The following is a 26,544-nucleotide window of genomic DNA, read 5'->3' on the forward strand; positions in this document are numbered from 1 at the left end:
CATGCTAACCTCTCACCATTACCAATGATTTACCATTAATTTCTATCGGGCACAAAATAATCAGAAACACAACCAAAACAAACTGTAAATGCATCCAACAAGTTTGTAGTCACAAAGCTTGATGTAGTCATTGCGTGCTTGAAATATGGGACCAAATACTAAACTTCTGAATACTTTATTGAGAAGAATATTTCATTTTGACCACTACTTTTCAAATAAAAAATGTATTACTTGTTAAACTAAATCTATTTCTCTGAGCAATTGTATTAGTATAAAATAATATAATTTCCCAATATTTTTGAAGCATACAAAATAGCATGATGCAAAACCGGCTGTATTAGAGCTGTTCTGCCTGCTTGAACGGCTCAGATACACGTGAAAACATGAAATGAGCCAGGAATCGATAGAACGTCGCTCAGATGCACAAATACGATATAACATTCAAAATGCGTGAATCTTTCATTTAACAGTCAAATTGCCATGGTTACAGATTCCAAAATCCTTGTATGAATTATAAGTCTATGGCCACAACGCAACAAGTTGTTCAATATTTGGAAAAATTAAAACGTTTTTTTAATCTATCCAAATTCGACACTCTCTCATTGACCTCCATAGAAACACTCCTTGCTTGTTGGGCGAAACAACAAAAAACGCCACCTGCTGGAGGAAGATAGATTTTCTCCACTCGACTCTCAGCTGCGCGACATACGTCATCAATTGGGCATCATGCGTGTTCATAGCTTCTCCCTCACTGTAGAGGAGAAGAGCGTAGCGGCTCTGATGTGAAAGGGTATGCTGGTCTCGTGAATCAGACTTCTTATGTAGGCTCTCTCTTTTTTCTGTCGCTCCGGTCTACTTTTCCTTTTTCAAACTCACTTCTCAATGTCTTGGAGACATAATTGCCAAGTTCTTGAGCGCAGCATGCAGGGATTTCAACATGCTTGGATAAAAAGTTTTTGACAGCTCCGATTTCGTGATCTAGTTCTGGGGAGTTTCGGACCTGATCCGACTCTAGGCTACTGCTTTGCATCCCGCATCCTGTCAATCAATCGTAGACAGCATAGTTTGGTCGTGTCGTTTCCGTAATACAATCCGAACACATTTTCCCCAAAACCGGGCAACATGACAAACTGGAGTTGGAATAACTTTGCATTTCTGATTGCTTTTTATGTCTTGTCCATGTCCGTTGCAACGGGCAATACAGACAACACACTTCTGAATTTACATGATGGTAAGTCTCTATTTCAATTAGCAATACTGACATTTTTATTCTTTGCACTATACACAGTTTACAGTGTGTACCAAATGTCTGTTAACGTCAGTATAAAAAGATTAAAACGGAATCAACCTTAATTCAGCTATTTTATCAAAGTTTTCCATTAATGCAAAAATCACAGGCAACAAATGTAAAAATATGCAGATGTGAGCAATTCCACTTTAAAAAACAAAACGGTTTTTTTTTCTGCATCTCTATTTGGCCAAATGTAATACAAATGTGTGTGAGTGTTAGAGGGAGAGAAAGACAGGGAGGGAGGGAGAGAGAGGTTTGTTACTGTGGTGCATCCTGTGGCTATTGTTTCCTGCACTGTAAAATAAGACAATAGCAGGAAAGTCTGACAGACAGTGACAGCAGTGCTGGATAGATGAGTTTAACACACGACACATTGCCTGTTTATGTTCAGATTGCAGAAATACATACATCAAAATGAATAATTAAATATTCATGAGTGATTACTGTACAGTATGCGTGAGTGAGAAAAAAATATCTAATCTGTGTGTGTGTGTGTGACAGGGATACATACAGAGAGAGTGAGAGACTGACAGACAGAGAGGGAGAGAAATAGCGATAGAGGGAGAAGGGCAACCAGTGCAGCACAAACAACATTGTAAATACCACCAATATGTATCTATTTATTTCTCTTCCCCAACTATTCGTACCACAACTATTTGCACATTGCTAAAACACTGTACATTGTTGATAATATTACATTTGAGATGCATCCTTTGATCAGAGAGAGGATCTAGTGAGGGCATCTGTGAACACTCAGCCTGTCAGCTGGATTTAGCCAAAGGGACTGGCCTCAGAACAGCTATTATCCTCCATCTCCCACCCTCTTGAGTAGAGCTTTTCTGACTCAGTCAGTGGTACAGAGGGAGTGGGAAGTTAAGAAACTGTTAGGATAAAGAGAGTTTTGCAGTGGGTATTTGGTAACCTGGGTGGAATTGTGTTTGAGCCACTTCTATGGTCTCTCCATGAAACATAACATTAGTGAGTGTAGGGATTTAGATGGGTTAGGATAGGCCTATGTTTCATAACACCTCTTATAGCCTAGTTTATTCATGACATATAAATGGTTTCTCTATCATCTCCTCATTACAGAAGGGAGGAATGATAATGACAGTGTTTATCGTTCCATCTGCTGCACTCTGTGAAAGGCCATTAAACCAGAATATATTTTAGTAACCTACAAAGGTTACACTCTGGTCCTGCATTACTCTAAACAGGCCGTAAAAATACTTTGAGGATGGTCTGTATTGAAATACTGCAAAACCTTGCTTGGGTGTCAGCAGGATATCGACTGAGATCTCTCCACTTATACATTTAAATTGCAGGATAGACCGTGTAGTTGGAATGTCTTCATCAACAAATGTAAAATATTGTACGTGCTCTACTCTTATAATAAGATACTGATGTGTCATTTGTATAGTCATGTGTGGGCTATAGCAGGGAGTTAAAGATTCAAGGTCTCGTAGAACTTGTTCAATAGGTGATAGTTCGAGAATCTTCACCTTCTCACTGGCAATTTGGAGAGAACTGAAAGGATAGTTCAGACTCAATGCCATTCTGGATTCTTATCACAGTTCATATAATTCATTGCCATAGAGGCTGTAAGATCCTACTGTGTGTTCAATGGTGATTGTCAAAGGAGGTGGAGTCTCCCAGAACTCCCAGAAAAGCTGGACTGTCAATCCAGAGAAAATGTGAATTTGGTTGCTAAACTATAATCACATGCTGTATGGCTAGAGGAGTGAAGTTATCCTAATTACTGTGTAACTACAGGGTTGTCAAACAACAAAGATGATTGGGTAATCGGTCTACTTTGAAAATAGCATCGTAGTGAATGTCGGTTTCATTTCAGACCGATAAACTCTTAATCGTGTTTATTCCTATTAGTCTACATAGATTTAAACAAGGTTGTGTACAACCTGTGATTAATCCAGTCTTCAATAAATAATTAGACTAGGGAGCCGAATTACCTTGATTAGATTTGAGGATATTATATATTCAGTCAGACTGCTGCCCTGGTAAACTGCATTCATTATAAGGGATATAATGTCGTTGGTTGTGTCAAAATGGTAAGGAAGGGCCAGGGAGAGAAGGTTTTACTCTGACCACACAAACATGGACACACAGAGAAAAAGTCTGAGACACACACACACACACACACACACACACACACACACACACACTCTTTCTCTGAGGAGTGTAGCGCTCATCGCCGTTTCCTTGGATGTAACTCTTGTATCCCCTCAGAATGCTATGGGATGGCTTACGGCCGCCACCGTTCCCTCCCTCTAGTTCATTGGCTGCCTTTGACATTATGGGGACATGTTGGCATTAGTTATTGTCGTTTTGGGACTGTGAGGAACAGTTATGAGTGTCTCTCTCTGATAGCTGCCATTGGTCATTAAAGTTGTCTGTGTGATTTAGCTACCTGCTGCTCGCCAGACGCTGCTGCTGCACCACCCTGGGAGCTAACAGACAAACACAACCTGACATGCATCCCAACACACAGATGTATGCACACATGAGTGCACAAGTGAGTATAGAAAACACACTCGCATGTGTGTCCACTTTGAATCCCCCTTCATACACAGACACAAAACCCATTGTAGAAACAAAATAAGAAAAACACATTTCTCTGTCAACGTTTCGGTTGACAAAATACTTTTTTCAATCTACACAAATGTCAGTAGGCAAACAGTTCATCGAAACAATTCATTTTTCTTATAAAGAACTCGTTAACAAAAGCCATAGTTCTGCAGTACATTGCTTGTGCACTCATCTGCCTGTTAGTACATTGCTAACAGGCAGAGATAGGAAGGCATTTCCGAACCTGAGAGTTCTTTGTAGTGGACACAGCAGCAGAACAGATGACCACACTGGGCACAGACAAAAAGCACTCAGAGTGAGTGCTTTTTGACATTATCAGTGTGAGGCATGAACCCTATGCCCTCTTTAGGTATACTCATGGAGAGAGTTGCCATGCTAGATGCCTGTCTTCTCAATTGGATGTCCTTATAAGGCATGCATAAAATGAGGTTCATGCTGGGGTGTTCCAATAGTGGGGCCATGTTAGGTGAGCCTAAATGCCAACTGAGAGGTAAAGAAAGGAATGAGGGAGAGGGCTTCATTGTGCATGGCAGAGTGAACTGACAGACACATGCAGTGTGTGGGTGGGTCATTGGGACAGTTGCAGTTTTGAGGACTTTCTAAGCACCATGTCACTATTGGTTTAGGCAGTGTCATCATCACTCACTTAACATGACCTGCTATGTACTTTGTGACACACTTGACACAAAGATTGTGGAAAATAAAATCTGACAATGATTGTAGCTGTCAGAGCAGGGGAAATATTATGTCCTACAGTCACTTATTTTTTTAAACTAATCAACACTAGAGAGTGCTGTGTCACGACTATGTAACTACACATCTTAATCATTATTTTATCGATTCTAGCCATTTTACCCTGGTCAGTTTTATGGACTGACCTTTAGAATGCTTTTGATGGTGAGCAGCGGTACTAAAACCCTTGTGCTGGGGACACTGAGGTGATAGCTGGAGTGTGCTTCTCCACAGCTGGCTGTTAGTTGTTCCTACATTCTGGCCTTCAGTTACAGAAGGCCATAATCCACAGGTCCCCATGATGGGATCCCTAGAGCTCAGAGGCAGAATCCTGGGTCTGCAGAGAACAACTTGGAAAGTGGCTCCTATGCCGAGGATTCCTCTGAATCCCCTGAGGGATGGGAGTGCCTGCTGGAGGCAGATCTCACTAACCCACCACGTCAGGCATAGGAAGCCCCACCCTAACTCACACAGACACGTACACACACACTTCAGGGATCTCCCTTAACAGAAGAAACTGACTTGTTGGAAAGGTGGCATCCTATGACGGTGCCACGTTGATAGTCACTGAGCTCTTCAGTAAGGCCATTCTACTGCCAATATTTGTCTATAGAGATTGCATGGCTGTGTGCTCGATTTTATACACCTGTCAGCAACCGGTGTGGCTGAAATAGCTTAATCCACAGAAGGATGTCCACATACTTTTGTATGTACTGTATAGCATTTTTCTATGCATCGTCAAGAGTGGATGAACAGACCTGGGTAAGATGAAGGGAGGAGGGGTGTCTCTTTGTCATCAACAGCTGGTGTGCAATCTCTAATGTTAAGGAAGTCTCAAGTTTTTCCTCACCTGAGTTAGAATACCGTATGATAAGTTGCAGACCATACTATTTACCAAGAGTTTTTTTGGAGATGTCTATTTACCACCACAAACCGATACTGGCACTAAGACCACACTCAACGACCTGTATAGGGCCATAATCAAACAAGAAAATGCACAGCCAGAGGCGGGGTTTCTCGTGGCCAGTGAATTTAATGCAGGGAAACTAAAATATATTTTACCAAATTTTTACCAACATGTCACCTGTGCAACCAGAGGGGACAAAACTCTAGAGCACTTTTACTCAAACAGGAAGTACCGGTGATGCACTCAATACGGAAGTTGTCCAATGAAGCAGATGCTAATATACAGGACTGTTTCGCTAGCACAGACTGGAATATGTTCCGTGATTTATCAAATAACATTGACTTTACCACATCAGTCACTGGCTTCATTAATAAGTGCATCGATGACATCATCCCACAGTGACCATATGTACATACCCCAACCAGAAGCCATGGATTACAGGCAACATCCGCACTGGATGTTAGAACTGCTGCTAGGCTAGAACTGCTGCTTTCCAGGAGCGGTACACTAATCCAGACAATTCTAAGAAATCCAGTTGCTGGAGGGGGTGTTGAGATGTTGGCCAGGGTCGGGGTAGCCAGGTGGAAAGCATGACCAGCCATGGAAAAATGCTAATTGAAATGATCAATTATCGTAGATTTATCGGTGGTGACAGTGTTTCCTATCCTCAGTGCAGTGGGCAGCTGGAAGGAGGTGCTCTTATTCTCCATGGACTTTACAGTGTCCAAAAACCTTTTGGAATTAGTGCTACAGGAAGCAAATTTCGGTTTGAAAAAGCTAGCCTTAGCTTTCCTAACTGACTGAGTATATTGGTTCCTGACTTCCCTGAAAAGTTGCAAATCGCAGAGGCTATTCATTGCTAATGCAGAATGCCACAGGATGTTTTTGTGCTGGTCAAGGGTAGTCAAGTCTGGGGTCAACCAAGGGCAAAACATTTTTTTTTAGTTCTACATTTTCTTAATGGCAGGAAAGCACTTTTGAAGAGCAACCAGGCATCCTCTACTGACAGGATTATGTCAATATCCTTCCAGGTCAATTAGAAAGGCCTCCTCGCTGAAGTGTTTTAGGGAGCATTTGATAGTGATGAAGGGTGGTCGTTTGACCGTGGACCCAGTACGCACGCAGGCAATGAGGCAGTGATCACTGAGATCCTGGTTGAAAACAGCAGAGGTGTATTTAGAGGGAAGGTTGGTCAGGATGATATCTAAGAGGGTGCCCATGGTTACGGATTTTGGGTTGTACCTGGTAGGTTCCTTGATGATTTGTGTGAGATTGAGGGCATTTAGCTTAGATTGTAGGATGGCCAGGGTGTTAAGAATGTCCCAGTTTAGGTCACCTAACAGTATGAACTCTGAAGATAGATGGGGGACGATCAATTCACATATGGTGTCCAGGGCACAACTGGGGTCCGAGGGGGGTCTATAACAAGCAGCAACGGTGAAAGCCTTGTTTCTGGAATGACTAAATTACTATCGCCTACTATTACTACTCAGATCTATAGCCATGAAATGCTTTTAAAGGTTGGTCATTGCTCACATCAACACTATTATCCCAGACACCCTGGACCCACTCTAACTCACATAATGCTCCAACAGAACCACAGATGACGCAATCTCTATTGCACTCCACACTGCCCTCACTCATGTGGACAAAAATAATACCTATGTAAGAATGCTGTTCATTGACTACAGCTCAGTATTCATAACTATAGTTCCCTCCAAGCTCATCACCAAGCGAGGGACCCTGGGACTGAACACCTCCCTCTGCAAATGGATTCTGGACTTCCTGAAGTGGTGCCCCCAGGCGGTGAGGGTATGCAACAACACATACGCCACGATGTCCAGCAACATGAGGTCCCTTCAGGTGTGCTTTGTTCCCTCCTGTACTCCCCATTGACCCTCAACTGCGTGGCCACGCACAACTCCAACACCATCACCACGTTTGCTGATGACCCAACAGTGGTAGGAATGATTACTGACCTGGCAGTGTGGTGCCAGGGCAACAACCTCTCCCTCAACGTCAACAAGACAAAAAAGCTGATCGTGGACTACAGGAAACAGAGGGGCGAGCATGCCCCAGCGATGGTGCTGTAATTGCACAGGTCTAGAGCTTTCTCTGTGTCCACATCACTAAGCAATGAACATGGTCCACACACACCCACACAGTTGTGAAGAGGGAACGACAGCACCTCTTCCCCCTCAGGAAGCTGAAAAGATTTGGCATGGGCCCTCAGATCCTCAAAAAGTTCTACAGCTGCACCATCGACGGCATCTTGATTGGCTGCATCACCGCTTGGTATGGTAACTGCAAGGCACTCGGAGCTACAGAGGGTGGTGAGTACGGCCCAGTACATCCCTGGGGCCAAGCTCCATGCCATGCAGGACCTCTATACAAGGCGGTGTCAGAGGAAACAATTGTCAAAGAAGCCATAAACTGTTCTCTCTGCTTCCACACGGCAAGCAGTACCAAGTCTGGAACCAACAGGAACCTGAACAGCTTCTACCCCCAAGACTACTAAACAAGCCTGCTAAGTAGCAAATCAAATGGCTACCCGGATAACCTGCATTGACCCTTTTCTGCACTAACTCTCTTGCACTGACATATATGCACACGCACTGGACTCTACCCACACATATACAATTTTTTGCACTCTCTCCTGCACTGACTCTATGAACACACACACACACACACACACACACTACATACACCCACACACACATACCGCACACACATCTACACCTGTTGTTTAGGAAGCAGGTGACCAATATAATTTTATTTGATTGATCATAAACATCACAGAGGAGAGAGCTAGCGCTAGCTATAGATTTTATTAGTGTAAGAGTAGGATTTCTAATAGGATTTGTTTCAACGACTGTTTTTTTTATTGTGTGCAAAGTGATACAGTAAAGTTTTAACAAGGAAAATTGTTAAATATTTTTCTTTGATGTTGTAGCATTAGCCCTAAAACCATAACTGGCTCGTTCAAAGGAGGCTTGTGTCTTATAAATGGGTCTGCCTTTGTACTTTAGTACTATACTTTCAGAGTGATGAAATGACATTAAAGTCTTTGCTGCTAGAAGCGCAGGCAGTTAAAAGATACATTCTACAAAATGGATTTGATTGGCCTTTGTTAGTGCTAACAGAATGGGTGCAGCCCTATTGACTTCAGTAGATAGTTCTTCATTCAAAGATCATTGAAGTTAGATTGATGTAATCGGTAATTGAATATCTGAAATATTTGTAGCTCCCCTCACTCTCTCAACCTTCAAATAAAATGGCAATATGTTTTCTATCTAGATCAAAATATAGAATGGTGGTTGTTGACGTTCTTTAAGTAGAAGAGTGTACTGCTAGGGAGATGTACTCAAGGAAACACCTCAATGCACTGTGGGTAATATGACATTGATCACAGGCTAAGGAGATAATGAAACCAACTTGGCAAAAAGCGACTTCTGTTCTCTCTTGTTCTGACTCTTGCCCTTTATCTCTCAACACATTTCTCTCTCTCTCTCTCTCGCATTATGTGTTCCTCAAGAGAGACTAAAACACTGTAAAAATACTGTAAATATCAGGTGTGAATGAAAGGGAATGTATTCAGAAACCATAAGCAGCCCCTGTAATACAATACTTACAGTGGGGCAAAAAAGTATTTAGTCAGCCACCAATTGTGCAAGTTCTCCCACTTAAAAAGATGAGAGAGGCCTGTAATTTTCATCACAGGTACACTTCAACTATGACAGATAAAATGAGAAGGAAAAAAATCCAGAAAATCACATTGTAGGATTTTTAATGAATGTATTTGCAAATTATGGTGGAAAATAAGTATTTGATCAATAACAAAAGTTTATCTCAATACTTTGTTATATACCCTTTGTTGGCAATGACAGAGGTCAAACGTTTTCTGTAAGTCTTCACAAGGTTTTCACACACTGTTGCTGGTATTTTGGCCCATTCCTCCATGCAGATCTCCTCTAGAGCAGTGATGTTTTGGGGCTGTTGCTGGGCAACACAGACTTTCAACTCCTTCCAAAGATTTTCTACGGGGTTGAGATCTGGAGACTGGCTAGGCCACTCCAGGACATTGAAATGCTTCTTACGAAGCCACTCCTTCGTTGCCTGGGCGGTGTGTTTGGGATCATTGTCATGCTGAAAGACCCAGCCACGTTTAATCTTCAATGCCCTTGCTGATGGAAGGAGGTTTTCACTCAAAATGTCACGATACATGGCCCCATTCATTCTTTCCTTTACACGGCTCAGTCGTCCTGGTCCCTTTGTAGAAAAACAGCCCCAAAGCATGATGTTTCCATGATGAACCCCCATTCTTCACAGTAGGTATGGTGTTCTTTGGATGCAACTCAGCATTCTTTGTCCTCCAAACATGACGAGTTGAGGTTTTACCAAAAAGTTCTATTTTGGTTTCATCTGACCATATGACAGGCTCCCAATCTTCTTCTGGATCATCCAAATGCTCTCTAGCAAACTTCAGACGGGCCTGGACATGTACTGGCTTAAGCAGGGGGACATGTCAGGCACTGCAGGATTTGAGTCCCTCGTGGCGTAGTGTGTAGGCTTTGTTACTTTGGTCCCAGCTCTCTGCAGGTCATTCACTAGGTCCCCCCGTGTGGTTCTGGGATTTTTGTACACTGTTCTTGTGATCATTTTGACCGCATAGGTTGAGATCTTGCGTGGGGCCCCAGATCGAGGGAGATTATCAGTGGTCTTGTATGTCTTCCATTTCCTAATAATTGCTCCCACGGTTGATTTCTTCAAACCAAGCTGCTTACCTATTGCAGATTCAGTCTTCCCAGCCTGGTGCAGTTCTACAATTTTGTTTCTGGTGTCCTTTGACAGCTCTTTGGTCTTGGCCATAGTGGAGTTTGGAGTGTGACTGTTTGAGGTTGTGGACAGGTGTCTTTTATACTGATAACAAGTTCAAACAGGTGCCATTTAATACAGGTAACGAGTGGAGGACAGAGGAGCCTCTTAAAGAAGAAGTTACAGGTCTGTGAGAGACAGAAATCTTGCTTGTTTGTAGGTGACCAAATACTTATTTTCCACCATAATTTGCAAATAAATTCCATTAAAAATCCTACAATGTGATGTCATAGTTGAAGTGTACCTATGATGAAAATGACAGGCCTCTCTCATCTTTTTAAGTGGGAGAACTTGCACAATTGGTGGCTGACTAAATACTTTTTTGCCACACTGTATTTACTTATTATTTTTGTGTGCGTATAATAGGGTTGCTGCCAGGCAGACTTGGTTTTTGAATGTAGTTTGCAACTGATTTTTCTTTGTGCCAAGGAGTATGGGAATTGGACTGTGGTTGGCATACCAACATTCTCACCAGAAAACATATGGGAACGTAGGGTTTTATTTATAAATCTACGTGTTCCTAGGGGAGATCAAGCATATGAGAATGATCATGCATGTCAACATTTTCCCTGAATCCAGAGTACTGTTGAGGGAGAGATGATAGACGTTGCATGCACCCTCCCACACGCATGCACAACCACACAGACACACACACATTGACGACCTCTCATCCGTCTCTATATTAACAACAAATAATAAACAAGCATTTCAGTGTGTAAGATCAGAGGGACCACATGAATAAAGATGTGGAACAGAGTTTAGAGCTAGTGTTGAAACCTTTATTAAAAGACATCTGCTTGACTTACTTTTATAGTCTTCTTTTAAAATTGCACTCTAGCCGCAGACTGTGGCCACTGTTAAACACTGGCCGTCGTGGTTTTCACGCACCAGGTCTCATTTTGTGGATATGAACCACAGTGGATAAATGGAGTTTGGGCCATGCTGGGAGCACAGTCTATTGACAGTTTGTTTGATGACAGTTTGTTTGATGACTCTTCAAAGAGTCCCAGTCCCATTAACCAGAGAGAGAGAAAGTGACAGAGTGATGAGATCTCCAGCTGAGATGATAGGGAAAATAGACACTGTAGTTCCCTGCTGTAGGCCCTGAGTTCTCAGACTTCTTTCTCACACACACACCATGATCCAGTCTCCCGGTGGCATTTCCAGACAGAAAACCAAAGCCCCCCTAATGCATAGCAGTAGAGCTCAGAGAACATGAAGAGAACAACAGACTCCCTGTGTTTACTGGTAGAGTTGTGGTTCCCAGAGCCTCTCATTGGTGATAACAGGGCTTTATCACCACTCCTTAGTTCTCCCTCACTCCCTCCCTCTGTTCCTCCCTCCACCTTCCCAGGGGCCAGGGTTCCCTTCAGTTCCTTCTTGGACACACAGGAATCCCACTGGGCCTGCTATAATCTGAGCATGCTCAGTGTGGACCTCAGATGACCACAATGATCGAGGAGAGGCGAGGAGGGGGAGCATGGAGAGAGATACTGACAAACTGAAGGGGGTTCCATATCTTTCCCACGCTCAGCTTGAAGTCAGTCACACAGTATACAGTGTACCATACTGTATATACACTACTGTTCAAAAGTTTGGGGTCACTTAGAAATGTGCTTGTTTTTTAAAGAAAAGCACATTTTTGGTCCATTTAAAATAACATCAAATTGATCAGAAATACAGTGTAGACAGTGTAGACATTGATCCTAACACTGGAGCTCCACAGGGGTGCGTGCTCAGTCCCCTCCTGTACTCCCTGTTCAACCACGACTGCATGGCCAGACACGACTCCAACACCATCATTAAGTTTGCAGACGACACAACAGTGGTAGGCCTGATCACAGACAACGATGAGACAGCCTATAGGGAGGAGGTCGGAGACCTGGCCGTGTGGAGCCAGAATAACAACCTATCCCTCAACGTAGCCAAGACTAAGGAGATGATTGTGGACTACAGGAAAAGGAGCACTGAGCACTCCCCCATTCTCATCGACGGGGCTGTAATGGAGGAAGTTGAGAGCTTCAAGTTCCTTGGTGTCCACATCAACAACAAACTAGAATGGTCCAAACACACCAAGACAGTCGTAAAGAGGGCACGACAAAGCCTTTTCCCCCTCAGGAAACTAAAAAGATTTGCCATGGGTCCTGAGATCCTCAAAAGGTTCTACAGCTGCAACATCAAGAGCGTCCTGACCAGTTGCATCACTGCCTTGTACGGCAATTGCTCGGCCTCTGACCGCAAGGCACTACAGAGGGTAGTGCGTACAGCCCAGTACATCACTGGGGCTAAGCTGCCTGCCATACAGGACCTCTACACCAGGCGGTGTCAGAGGAAGGCCCTAAAAAATGTCAAAGACCCCAGCCACCCCAGTCATAGACTATTCTCTCTACTACCGCATGGCAAGCGGTACCGGAGTGCCAAGTCTAGCACAAAAAGGCTTCTCAACAGTTTTTACCCCCAAGCCATAAGACTCCTGAACAGGTAATCAAATAATTACCGAGACTATTTGCATTGTGTGCCCCCCCAACCCCTATTTTTACGCTGCTGCTACACTCGTGTTTATCATATATTCATAGTAATTTATCTATACATTCATGTACATACTACCGCAATTGGGCCGACCAACCAGTGCTCCCGCACATTGGCTAACCTGGCTATCTGCATTGTGTTTTTATTTCTTTACTTGCCTATTGTTCACCTAACACCTTTTTTGCACTATTGGTTAGAGCCTGTAAGTAAGCATTTCACTGTAAGGTCTACTACACCTGTTGTCTTTGGCGCACGTGACAAATACACTTTGATTTGATTTGACTATTGTAGCTGGAAACTAGTCAAAAGTTTGGACACACCTAGTCCTTCAAAGGTTTGTCTTTATTTTTACTATTTTCTACATTGTAGAATAATAGTGAAGACCTCAACTATGAAATAACACATATGGAATCATTTAGTAACCAAAAAAGTGTTAAACAAATCAAAATATATTTTAGATTTTACAGTCATGGCCAAAGGTTTTGAGAATGACACAAATATTAATTTCCACAAGGTTTGCTGCTTCAGTATCTTTAGATATTTTTGTCAGATGTTACTATGGAATACTGAAGTATAATTACAAGCATTTCATAAGTGTCAAAGGCGTTTATGGACAGTTACATGAGTTGATGCAAAGAGTCAATTTGCAGTGTTGACCCATCTTTTTCAAGAACTCTGCAATCTGCCCTGGCATGCTGTCAATTAACTTCTAGGCCACATCCTGACTGATGGCAGCCCATTATTTCATAATCAATGCTTGGATTTTGTCAGAATTTGTGGGTTTTTGTTTGTCCACCCGCCCCTTGAGGATTGACCACAAGTTCTCAATGGGATTAAGGTCTGGGGAGTTTCCTGGCCATAGACCCAAAATATCAATGTTTTGTTCCCAGAGCCGCTTAGTTATCACTTTTGCCTCATGGCAAGGTGCTCCATCGTGCTGGAAAAGGCATAGTTCGTTACCAAACTGTTCCTGGATGGTTTGGAGAAGTTGCTCTCGGAGGATGTGTTGGTACCAGTCTTTATTCATGGCAGTGTTCTTAGGCAAAATTGTGAGTAAGCCCACTCCCTTGGCCGAGAAGCAACCCCACACATGAATGATCTCAGGATGCTTTACTGTTGGCATGACACAGGACTGATAGTAGCGCTCACCTTGACTTCTCCGGACAAGCTTTTTTCCGGATGCCCCAAACAATGGGAAAGGGGATTCATCAGAGAAAATTACTTTACCCGAGTCCTCAGCAGTCCAATCCCTGTACCTTTTGCAGAATATCAGTCTGTCCCTGATGTTTTTTTCTGGAGAGAATTGGCTTCTTTGCTGCCCTTCTTGACACCAGGCTATCCTCCTAAAGTCTTCGCCTCACTGTGTGTGCAGATGCACTCACAACTGCCTGCTGCCATTCCTGAGCAAGCTCTGTACTGGTGGTGCCCTGATCCCGCAGCTGAATCAACTTTAGGAGACCGTCCTGGCGCTTGCTGGACTTTCTTGGGCGCCCTGAAGCCTTCTTCACAACATTTGAACCACTCTCCTTGAAGTTCTTGATGATCTGATGAATGGTTGATTTAGGTGCAATCTTACTGGCAGCAATATCCTTGCTTGTGAAGCCCTTTTTGTTCAAAGCAATGATGACGGCATGTGTTTCCTTGCAGGTAACCATGGTTGACAGAGGAAGAACAATGATTCCAAGCACCACCCTCCTTTAGAAGCTTCCAGTCTGTTATTAGAACTCAATCAGCATGACAGAGTGATCTCCAGCCTTGTCCTCGTCAACACTCACACTTGTGTTAACGAGAGAATCACTGACATGATGTCAGCTGGTCCTTTTGTGGCAGGGCTGAAATGCAGTCAAAGTATTTTGGGGGGATTCAGTTCATTTGCATGGCAAAGAGGGACTTTGCCATTAATTGCAATTCATCTGATCACTCTTCATAACATTCTGGAGTACATGCAAATTGCCATCATACAAACTGAGGCAGCAGACTTTGTGAAAATGTATATTTGTGTCATTCTCAATCATTTTGGCCACGACTATAGATTCTTCAAAGTAGCCACCTTTTGCCTTGGGTGAAAGCTGATGACAGCTTTGCACACTCTTGGCATTCTCTCAACCAGCTTCACCTGGAATGCTTTTCCAACAGTCTTGAAGGAGTTCCCACATATGCTGAACACTTGTTGGCTGCTTTTCCGTCACTCTGCGGTCCAACTCATCCCAAACCATCTCAATTGGGTTGAGGTCGGGTGATTGTGGAGGCCAGGGCATCGGACGCAGCACTCTATCACTCTTCTTCTTGGTCAAATAGCCCTTACACAGCCTGGAGGTGTGTTTTGGGTTATTGTCCTGTATAAAAACAAATTATAGTCCCACTAAGCGCAAACCAGATGGGATGGCGTATCGCTGCAGAATGTTGTGGTAGCCGTGCTGGTTAAGTCTGCCTTGAATTCTAAATAAATCACAGACAGAGTCACTAGCAAAGCACCCCCACACCATCACACCTCCTCCTCTATGCTTCCGTGTGGGAACCACACATGCAGAGATCATCCGTTCACCTACTCTGTGTCTCTCAAAGACACAGCGGTTGGAACCACAAAATCTCAAATTTGGACTCATCAGACATAAGGACAGGTTTCCACCGGTCTGTCCATGTCCATTGCTCGTGTTTCTTGGCCCAAGCAAGTCTCTTCTTCTTATTGGTGTCATTTAGTAGTGGTTTCTTTGCATCAATCGACCATGAAGGCCTGATTCACACAGTCTCCTCTGAACAGTTGATGTTGCGTTGTCTCTGTTACTTGAACTCTCTGAAGCATTTATTAAGGCTGCAATCTGAAGTGCAGTTATTCTAATGAATGTATCCTCTGCAGCAGAGGTAACTCTGGGTTTTCCTTTCCTGTGGCGGTCCTCATCAGAGACAGTTTCATCATAGTGCTTGATGGTTTTTGTGACTGCACATGAAGAAACAAAGTTATTAACTTTTTCCAGATTGACTTTCCTTCAAGTCTTAAAGTAATGATGGACTGTCGTTTCTCTTTGCTTATTTGAGCTGTTCTTGCCGTAACATTGACATGGTCTTTTACCAAATAGGGCTATCTTCTGTATACCACCCTTCCCTTGTAGAGGTCGACCGATAATGATTTTTCAACGCCAATACCGATACCGATTATTGGAGGACCAAAAAAAGCCGATACTGATTAATCGACCGATTTTAAAAAATATATATATTTAAAAAATGTATGTATTTTAATTTTTTTGTAATAATGACAGTTACATCAATACTGAATGAGCACTACTATTTTAACTTAATATTATACATCAATAAAAACAATTTAGCCTCAAATAAATAATGAAACATGTTCAATTTTGTTTAAATAATGTAAAAACAAATGGTTGGAGAAGAAAGTAAATGTGCAATATGTGCCATGTAAAAAAGCTAACGTTTAAGTTACTTGCTCAGAACATGAGAACATATGAAAGCTGATGGTTCCTTTAAGAAGTTTTAGGTTGCAGTTATTATAGGAATTATATGGCTATTTCTCTCTATACCATTTGTATTTCATATACCTTTGACTATTGGATGTTCTTATAGACACTATAGTATTGCCAGTGTAACAGTATAGCTTCCGTCCCTCTCCTCGCCCCTACCTGGGCTCGAACCAGGGATACATCGACAACAGCCACTCCTCGAAGCATCGTTACCCATCGCTCCAGAAAAGCCACGGCCCATGCAGAGCAAGGGGAACAACTACTTCAAGGTCTCAGAGCGAGTGACGTCACCAATTGTAATTTATCTAACGGGTGGCATCCCTAAATCTAAATATTGCTGTTACATTGCACAACCTTTAATGTTATGTCATGATTATGTACAATTCTGGCAAATGAATTACGGTCTTTGTTAGGAAGAAATGGTCTTCACATAGTTCGCAATGAGCTAGGCGGCCCAAACTGCTGCATATACCCTGACTTGCAACGCAAGAGAAGTGACACAATTTCCCTAGTTAAAAGAAAATCATGTCAGCAGACAATATTAACTAAATTTGCAGGTTTTTTTTGTATTGATTTTAAAGAAATGCATTGATGTTTATGGTTAGGTACGCTTTTTTTCGTGAATGCGTGAGTGCTTTTTTTTCGTGAAATCCACAAATTAACTTTTAACAAGGCACACCTGTTAATTTAAATGCATTCCAGGTGACTACCTCATGAATTGTGCAAAGCTGTCATCACAGCAAAGGATGGTTATTTGGAAGAATCTCTAATCTTAATATATTTGATTTGTTTAACCATTTTTTGGTTACTACATGATTCCATATGTTATTTCATAGTTTTGATGTCTTCACTATTATACTACAATGTAGAAAAAAAAAACTTGAATGAGTAGGTGTGTCAACTTTTGATAAGTACTGTACATACGTACATACATACATAAATACATACACACTGTCTGCTTGTATATAAATACTCAAATGGACAGGTTCCTGAATGTGTCTAGCTTGTCTAACTGACTACATATAACCTCTGGTGAATTCACCTTACAAGGAGGGTAAATAAGTTGCTTTTAATGTGAAAATAGATTTACACTAGAACAACAAATTGGGGGGAAAAGAGCTTCATATCGATTGACCGTATAACAGAGAAATTGATTTAATGCGCAGCACAGCAGTAGGTTGGTTTGTGCAGCAGTGCTGTCGAGATATATTGTTAAAGCTGTGTTCCTGATGAGCTGTGTTAAAGCATCCATTATTGATGTTGTGTCTGTGGTCTTACTGCAGAACAGAGACCCTTTGGGGACACCACTGTTTTACAGTCGAATAAGTGAGAGCTTGCACTGTGTTTGGAAATGCAATACTGTTGGTATCCAAAGGCAATATGTCTATAGTACTTTGCTGTCTGAGGGCTACCTTTGTGTGAAACCCATATGGTGTGTTTATAATGAACACGAGGGGAGACGGGGCTGGTTTCAAGCGCAGTGCGCAGCAGGTTGTTCTTGCGAAGCACCACAGGAGGAGGTAGGTAGCTGAGTCCAGGGGCAGACAGAAGGTCATACACAGGGGGACCAAAAGGGCAACAGTACAGGCAGGGAAAAGGCTAGAAACATAGTCCGGGAGATCATGCAATAGGTAGATGGCCTATCGAATTTCATGTTTATTAAGGTACATTTTGTGAAGTGCACCAGTCCCTCCTGCAGCAAAGCACTCCCACAACATGATGCTGCCACCCCAGTGCTTCACAGTTGGGATGGTATCTTTGGCTTGCAAGCCTCCCCCTATTTCCTCCGAACATAGCGATGGTCATTATAGCCAAACAGTTCTATTTTTGATTCATCAGACCAGAGGACATTTCTCCAAAAAGTACCATCTTTGTCCCCATGTGCAGTTGCAAACCGTAGTCTGGCTTTTTTTATGGCAGTTTTGGAGCAGTGGTTCTTCCTTGCTGAGCGACCTTTCAGGTTATGTCGACTCATTTTACTGTTGATATAGATACTTTTGTACCTGTTTCCTCCAGCATCTTCACAGGGACCTTTGCTGCTGTTCTGGGATTGATTTGCACTTTTCGCACCAAAGTATGTTCATCTCTAGGAGACAGAACACGTCTCCTTTCTGAGCGGTATGACGGCTGGTTGATCCCATGGTGTTTATACTTGCATGGTATTGTTTGTACAGATCAATGTGGTACCTTCAGCTGTTTGGAAATTGCTCCCAAGGATGAACCAGACTTGTGGAGGTCTACATTTTTTTCTGAGGTCTTAGCTGATTTCTTTTGATTTCCCCATGATGTCAAGCAAAGAGGCACTGAGTTTGAAGGTAGGCCTTGAAATACATCCACAGGTACTCCTCCAATTGACTCAAATTATGTCAATTAGCCTATCAGAAGTTTCTAAAGCCATGACATCATTTTCTGGAATTTTCCAAGCTGTTTAAAGGCACAGTAAACTTAGTGGCACACTGGAATTGTGATCCAGTGAATTATAAGTGAAATAATCTGTCTGTAAACAATTGTTGGAAAAATTACTTGTGTCATGCACAAAGTAGATGTCCTAACCGACTTGCCAAAACTATAGTTTGTTAACAAGAAATGTGTGGAGTGGTTGAAAACGAGTTTTAATGATTCCAACCTAAGTGTATGTTAACTTCCGACTTCAACTTTAGCTATAAAATGTCCTGCCCCTCCACAGTATAGACAACAGTTATTATTCATCATTCGTGAGTGTTCCCCAACTGATAACCTAGCTCTTCCCAACTGCATAGGCTCAGGAGTATCCAACTCAACCGTCGTAGATTCCTGAGAGGGCTCGGGTGGCTTCGAATCCTCTCGGAAGAGCTTCCTTCCGGAATCCCTTGGAGGTGAACGTGCCATAGCGGGTGCACATAGCGCACATAGCGGGTGCACGAGTGTGCCCGAGACCAGACCTCCTCTCACTCTTGCGTACCCTTAGGCGTCCATTAATTTTAATGGTAAGGGTGATAAGGGAGTCGAGATCCATCGGAAATTCCCGAGCAGCTAGCTCGGCCTTTACCTCCTCAGATAATCCGTGCAAAAAAAAGTATTGAAAAGAGACTCCGGATTCCAGGCACTCTCGGTGGCCAACGTGAGAAAATCAACCGCGTAGTCTGCCACACTACAGAAGTTTTGACGTAAGTCAAGCAGTTTGCTGTCCGCCTTTCTCCCAGAAACTCAAATACCTTTCTCACTTATGCCATGAATTCCTCCAGATGACCACAAATGGCAGATTGTAGCTCCCTAACTGCCTTAGCCCAGGAGAGTGCCCTTCCCGACATTAGTGAATAATATACTCTATCTTCGATCTGTCTGAAGGAAACAAAAATAAGCGAGCACTGAGTCAGAAAACCCCGGCGGGTACCAGGATTCCCCGAATATCGTGCCGGAGGTGGTAAGCGGGTTCTCGGGGAGCCAGGATAGGCTGTACAAACTCACCATAGATGGGGGATTACTGGGTGATTGGAGTTTTTCAGAGGAGGCAGGTAGGCTCTGAGCTAACTCCCTGATTTACTCCATAATAGCCTTTAACCCATGGTTGTGGCGTTCCGTCAAGAACCTGAGCCCTTCCAAAAGGCCCTGTACCAACTCCCCATGTCTCCTAATGGTGGCTCCTTGCAAGTAGACAGTGTGCTGGAGCTGGTCCAAGTCTGCTGGGTCTGTCATGGCCAGTTCGTACTATCAAGGCACAAGGCGAGACCCAGATGCAGACACAGGAGGCAGATGGTTGGAGTCTTACAATGTTTAATAATCCAAAGGGGTATACTTAAGAATGGTCATGGACAGGCAAAAAGGTCAAAACCAGATCAGAGTCCAGGAGGTACAGAGTGGCAGACAGGCTCGTGGTCAAGGCAGGCGGATACAGAGTCCAGAAACAGGCAAGGGTCAAAACAGGGAGGACTAGAAAAAGGAGAGTAGTAAAAGGAGTATGGGAGAAACTCGATGGTTGACTTGACTAAACATACAAGACGAACTGGCGCAGAAACACAGGGATAAATACACTGGGGAAAATAAGCGACACCTGGAGGGGGTGGAGACAATCACAGGAACAGGTGAAACAGATCAGGGCGTGACACCCACAAAGCTGTGATCCAATCCAGAGCTTTGCCTGTGAGTAGGGAGATGACCATCCTGTCTTTGTCAGAGGTGAAGTCAGCGGGGTGATGGTCAAGGTTACACTGCATGAGAAATCCTTGACATTTCCCTGGGGAGCCGTCATATTTATTAGGCATGGATATGGGGGAGGTGTACAAGAGGAGGCAGTGGTACCTGATATTGGTGAAGCAGGAATGGACTGGTGAAGGAGGTCGCGGAGTTCAACGATTCGTTACTCCTTTCGGGCCAGACTGAATCCATCTGTCGTTTTTTGTTTGGTGAGGTATTCTATAATGAACACGAGGGGAGACAGAGAGCTGGTTTTAAGCGGAGGACGCAGCAGGTGTTTCTTGTGAAGGACCACAGGAGGAGGCAGGTAGACAGACAGAAGGTCATACACAGGGGGTTAAAAAGGGCAACAGTACAGGCAGGGAAAAGGCTAGTAACATAGTCCGGAAGATCAGGCAATAGGTAGATAACAGGAAATCCGATAGGCTAAGGTACAGGCAGGCAAAGGCATCGTTAGTGAGGCAGGTAAATACTATCATAAACTTGAGGAGTAAATTGCAGGAAAAACACAGCTCCGAAAGAATTGCCACAAAACAAACAATACGTCACAGTGATAAGGTGTAAAGAACTGAACTAAATAGTGTGTGATAATGACATACAGGTGTGTGAACAGGTGATTAGAATTCATGTGATTGGGATCTGGAGAGTGAGCTGCGTTCATGGGATCTCGGGTGTTTGAGAGTGTGAGCTAGAAAGTGGGCTGGAAAGTGAGCTGCTTTCAGGTGATCTATGTGTTTGAGGGTGTGAGTTGGAAGCAGACGTTGCAGTGTTTAAAAAAAATGATGCGCGTAATAGTGTTATATCTAATGTTAATGTTTTTTTTTTAAACTGCTGTAGATCAGGTTGGTTCACTCAAGTGACTTACAACCTTTACATAAATGGGAGTGTTTAATGAATTCAAGGTCATGTAAACAATAGAGCAACACATTTTACTTGACGTGGCCTGAAGCTAAATCATGAAACAATCACATGTTCAAAAGACTGTTTAACATTTAATGTCTGATAACAATGTTATGTCATTCTCCATAATCTCATGGTTGACTGCCGCCACGACCAGTGAAGTAAGGGGTTATGTAATTCTCATTATACATTAATATACATTCTCTCAGTCAGGTCACCTCAGGTCAAGTGTCTACTTAACAGAGACCAGATGGACATCAGTATCCCACTACTCATACCCACTCAGTTCAAATCACTTCCATTGATTATGTCACTAATCACTGCTATTGATCTTTTAACAGGCAACAGCTTGAACCAGAGTGTGCTGCCCAGTGCCGTCCCTGAGCCCCAACGCTATGACACCACGGTACCTTTCCTGCTGGAAGGGCCGGAGCGCAAACCACTCAGCCAGCTTACGTCCAGGGTAAATATTCATAAAGCGGGAGACTTTTAAGCTAAAAGGCCCTGGTTAATTTTTTAAAATTTTAATTTAATTTTAATTTAATTAGGCAAGTCAGTTAAGAAAATATTCTTACTTTCAATGACGGGCTAGGAACAGTGGGTTAACTGCCTTGTTCAGGGGAAGAACGACAGATTAATGTTAATACGCTGCTCATAACTCAGCCAACCATAGATGTCAGCCTGCCTGCCGGACTGCCTCTGGTCTCTTCTGTTGTTCCAGTCATGAGCCCATAATAAATCCCCATCTCTGTTTATCCTCAGCTGATTCCCCTTTGTGGTTGTTACTTAAAGCTCACTCCCCACAGTGTTAAATGGCCCCTCTGTTGTTTGTTTCGTATGAGCTAAACCCGGAGGCTCTACACACTATGAAATTATTCCCCCAACTTGCCAGCTTCCTATACTCTACAAATAAGCAGTCCATGAAAGCAACATTTTGAAATGGTTTGGGGGATAGGAGAAAACTAGACTGTCTGGTGTTGTAACAAAGTCAGGTAGCAAACGGATTTGAAACCGTCTAACCATTGTGCTAAAATGTATTGGACCGATGAGCTTAGTTGTGGATGGCTAGCAAATGCACCCTAACACTTGTCATCCTTGACATACCAGAACTGTCAGCACAGCAAGGATTTCTAAGACCACCAACGTTTCGGTTACTGGCCCAACGCGCTAACCACTTGGCTACCTGCCGCCCCATGCCTGAAATTTAATGGATTTCAGGCATGGAGCGTCAGGTAGCCTAGTGGTTAGAGTGTTGGGCCAGTAACCGAAACGTTGTTGGATCGAATCCCCGAGCTGGCAAGGTCAAAATCTGTTGTTCTGCCCCTGAACAAGGTAGTTAACCCACTGTTCCTAGGTCGTCATTGTAAATAAGAATGTGTTCTTAACTTGTTGAATTTGTTGAGGAGTACTCCCAGAATATTTAAAACAGACATTTCTTTCCAAGAGTTATATGTCAGATTATACCTGAGTGGATAGTATTTCCTCCAGCTAGGAAAAACCTATGTTAGTCTTTCAACTCCACACTCTCTCCACTTCCTCAATGCTGAGCTTGAGTTTTACTTTGATGACATGAAGAGGGTATTAGTAAAATAACAACATCTCTGAAATGAGAAAGAGTCATGAGTGCTGACAAAGTAATGCATCAGAATGTGTTATAGCTTTGTCTGGAACAAGGAAGAGATTCTAGTTATTTAGTTAGGACAGAATTTAGGTGAAAGTTCATTTGATTTTTATTAGAGAGATATTCCAATGTCATGACACTACATAATCAATTGAGTTTGACAACAATGTCAATTTGTATTGTTCGAGAGCCAGCTTTTATAGCCATGTTGACCATTCCAACATATTCCTCAGTTTTATTATTATTTTATCAGAGATGATACCCAACTCATTTCCCCCTCGCCTGTTATTTTTATTGAGCTGTTTTTGGTGCCACTAGAAGTAGCAAGCCAATATCACAGTCATCCTGAGTCAGGACAGTGGGGTGATGACCACAAATGGACCCACCATGGACCTACTGTCAAAACCACTGGGTTTCTGGCAGAGAAACAGCCCTAACCTGAACAGAGCCCAGCAGGCCTGAGCCAAGTCTCATCTGTCTTAGTATCATCTGACTGGGACAAATGTTCACTCTGTCTCTGTCTGTCTATCTTTATCTCTGCCTGTCTCCATGGTCCCTGCATATCTGTGTCTATCTCTGTGAAATCCGTGGGGTTTAAGACAGTGTTTCCACCGACTAAGTCAAGATGCAATCAAAATGCCCAACTGCTTGTCTGTGTACCTGCTTCTACATGTGTAGTAAAATAGTTATAATGACAACATGAAGCATGGACATAAACCCATACAGATATTTCGTAGCAGGAGGTTTTCCATCCCTACAGTTAAATAAAGTTGAAATAAAATAAAATAATAATAATGTGTGTGTGTGTGTGTGTGTGTTACACAGTATCTGGTAGCCTCTCATAAACTGTCCAACAGACCGAGATCCCCAGCCTTTTCCCATGGGCCAGTTTGGTCATAAATCATGAGTGCTGAAAAGGCGGGAGTTCTGGGGAAATTGGTGTCAGTCAGCACTGAAATATGCAGACAATCCTCAAAAATGTTGTTCTTGCACTCAAGGAAAAACACTGCTTGCTCTGCAAAAACAGATTTTTGCTTTTGCTGATTTCTGACTAACATAAACCTGACATGGATTATTGCTATAGACCTAAGGGGTAATGTTTTATTTACTGTTCAACATTAGATCGTTTTTTTTTTTTCATTACTGTTGATCTCTTGAAAATTTGAGTCCAAGTTTTTTACCTAAGGGAAATGATGAACGGTACTAACAGAAGAGTCTATGACCGGGTCATCCTGGGATGGACCATTAGTAATGGGAAGGCGTTGATATGTGCTCATCAAAAACTATTTTTCCTGGTCAGGTCACGTAGTCAGCAGAACATGACAACCATCAATGCCAGGGATCTGGGAACTGGAATCCCTCTTCCTAGCCCATTACCAGCATGCCCTCCTACTTTCTGTCCAGTATGTAAGCCCTGCTGGGTGTCCCGTCCCCTCACCTTTCTCGTCCTGTGTTTGTGTTCTAGAGTTATCCTGCCTCACTGAGGCTGGTGGTGGAAGCGGAAGGTGAAAAACTGGTCCTGGCACTACAAAAAAACAAGTAAGTCATCATCCTATCTTCGGCTGCACATCCCACATCCGACCTACATCATTACAGGCATCTAGTCCTTTAAAGGGATATGAACGATTTGGCGAGATGACCAGTGGATGTTGGTTTACATCAAGCACATTTACATATGGAGTAAACAATGATCAGATGTGTTGCACTTCAGCTAGCATATGCTGTGCCCATGGCTGTAGTACCAGCGATGGCTTAAGCTTCTACAGTATGAGGGCTGATACAGTTTCATGAAGGGGGAAAAAAAGATTTCACAGAACAAATGTCTCGGCTCTTTTATGGTTTAGTGTCTCTGAAGAGTTGAAAGAGGATAGCTGATAAAGAACGGCTCGAAGGGATTTTTTATATCTCCCTTTTCCCTTTCTCTCATCACCTTCCTTTCTTCCAGGTTGTGGAATATACCAGGCATGAGAACTGGGAATCCTGTGGAGTTGTGTGTATTTGTGAGATTTACTGAATATACAGTATACACAGTTTATATATACAGTACAAGCTAAGCACTTCCAAGCACTTGGGCCAGGTATTGTTTTTATCTCAATATCAAGTCATTTATGGGTAATTGTTTTCAATTAAAATGCTTCTCAGCTAGGAACAATTTCTCAAGCAAGATTTTTGCTAGGACTGTCTGGGTGTGAAATGACTGGGGAGGGGAAAACGGAAAATCGCTGTTATTGGCAGAGAGTTTTCAAACTCTTTCTTATTCCTCTATTAACTGATTTAGCACCTGGTGATGTCATCAGGCAGGCCAAAACTCCATCCCACCAAAACAGGCTGAGATTTCAGGCAGTTTTTTCAAACAGCTCTTACACTAAAAGGGCATTATCATAATTGTCATTATTCCAACCTCATCGTCTGGAAATATACTGAACAAAAAATATAAATGCAACATGCAACAATTTCAAAGATTCAGTTCATAAATGGAAATCAGTCAATTAAAATCAATTAAAATAAATCCAATCTCCTTTGGTAGAGAAATTAGCATTAAATTATCTGGCAACAGCACTGTTGGGCATTCCTGTCAGCATGCCAATTGCATGCTCCCTCAAAACTTGAGATGTCTGTGACGTGTTGTGTGACAAAACTGCACATTTTAGTGTGGCCTTTTAATGTCCCCAGCACAAGTTGCACCTGTGTAATGATCATGCTGTTTAATCAGCTTGTTGATATGCCACACCTGTCAGATGGATGAATTATCTTGGCAAAGGAGAAATGCTTACTAACAGGGATGTAAACAAATCTGTGCCCAAAACACAAGATAAATAAGCTTTTTGTGCATGTGGGACATTTCTGGGATCTTTTATTTAAGATCATGAAACATGGAACCAACACTTTACATGTTGCCTTTATATTTGTATTGTATTCAGTATATATATATATATATATATATATATATATATAAATAAACACAGGAAATCATGTTTTTTACTGCACCCCCACTACAAACATCAATGATCTGGTTTTCCTCTCACTTCTACTGCCCAAATTCGCCTATGTCCCTGACAAAATTTCCACCACCCTATTCCTAATAATAAAAAATCCCACCCCGCTAACCCCAATGACACGTGCATCAGCTTTGAGAGATAATACGGCTGGTAGCTTCCATTCCCTTCCGTATGTTCCGCCTGTCCCCCTCCCTGCATTCCTTCAGATGTTTCCACTGATATCTGTTCCATATCTGTGCCCAGACACAGGTGGGGTGTGACCTCTGTGTGTGCACTGTGTGCACTGTGCAGGGTCGTACTGTGTAGGCTCGTGCCTTCTCTGTGGGATCAAATGGTAGGAAGAAGATCTGAGTTAGAGACAACACAGAGTAATATAATTTGCTCTCTTAGTTTATTTTGTAATAGCATAATATTTTCTGTCTGTACGGTTTTATTAG

At 42.7% G+C, this 26,544-nt stretch overlaps 1 protein-coding gene across 2 annotated transcripts in view; it reads left to right on the forward strand.

The window, feature by feature from the left end:
- Positions 1-766: 766 nt before the first annotated feature.
- Positions 767-26,544, forward strand: part of LOC112254711 (disintegrin and metalloproteinase domain-containing protein 12) — a 140,742-nt gene continuing 114,964 nt past the window's right edge. For both annotated transcript variants that reach the window (XM_024427498.2, XM_024427504.2), the window contains exons 1-3: positions 767-1,231; positions 21,829-21,950; positions 24,574-24,647. In XM_024427498.2, coding sequence (XP_024283266.1) covers positions 1,123-1,231; positions 21,829-21,950; positions 24,574-24,647 — 305 coding nt within the window. In that variant the 5' untranslated portion in view covers positions 767-1,122. The remainder of the gene's footprint in view (positions 1,232-21,828; positions 21,951-24,573; positions 24,648-26,544) is intronic.

The sequence above is a fragment of the Oncorhynchus tshawytscha genome, linkage group LG01, assembly GCF_018296145.1.
Source record: "Oncorhynchus tshawytscha isolate Ot180627B linkage group LG01, Otsh_v2.0, whole genome shotgun sequence".
NCBI classification, from domain to species: domain Eukaryota; kingdom Metazoa; phylum Chordata; class Actinopteri; order Salmoniformes; family Salmonidae; genus Oncorhynchus; species Oncorhynchus tshawytscha.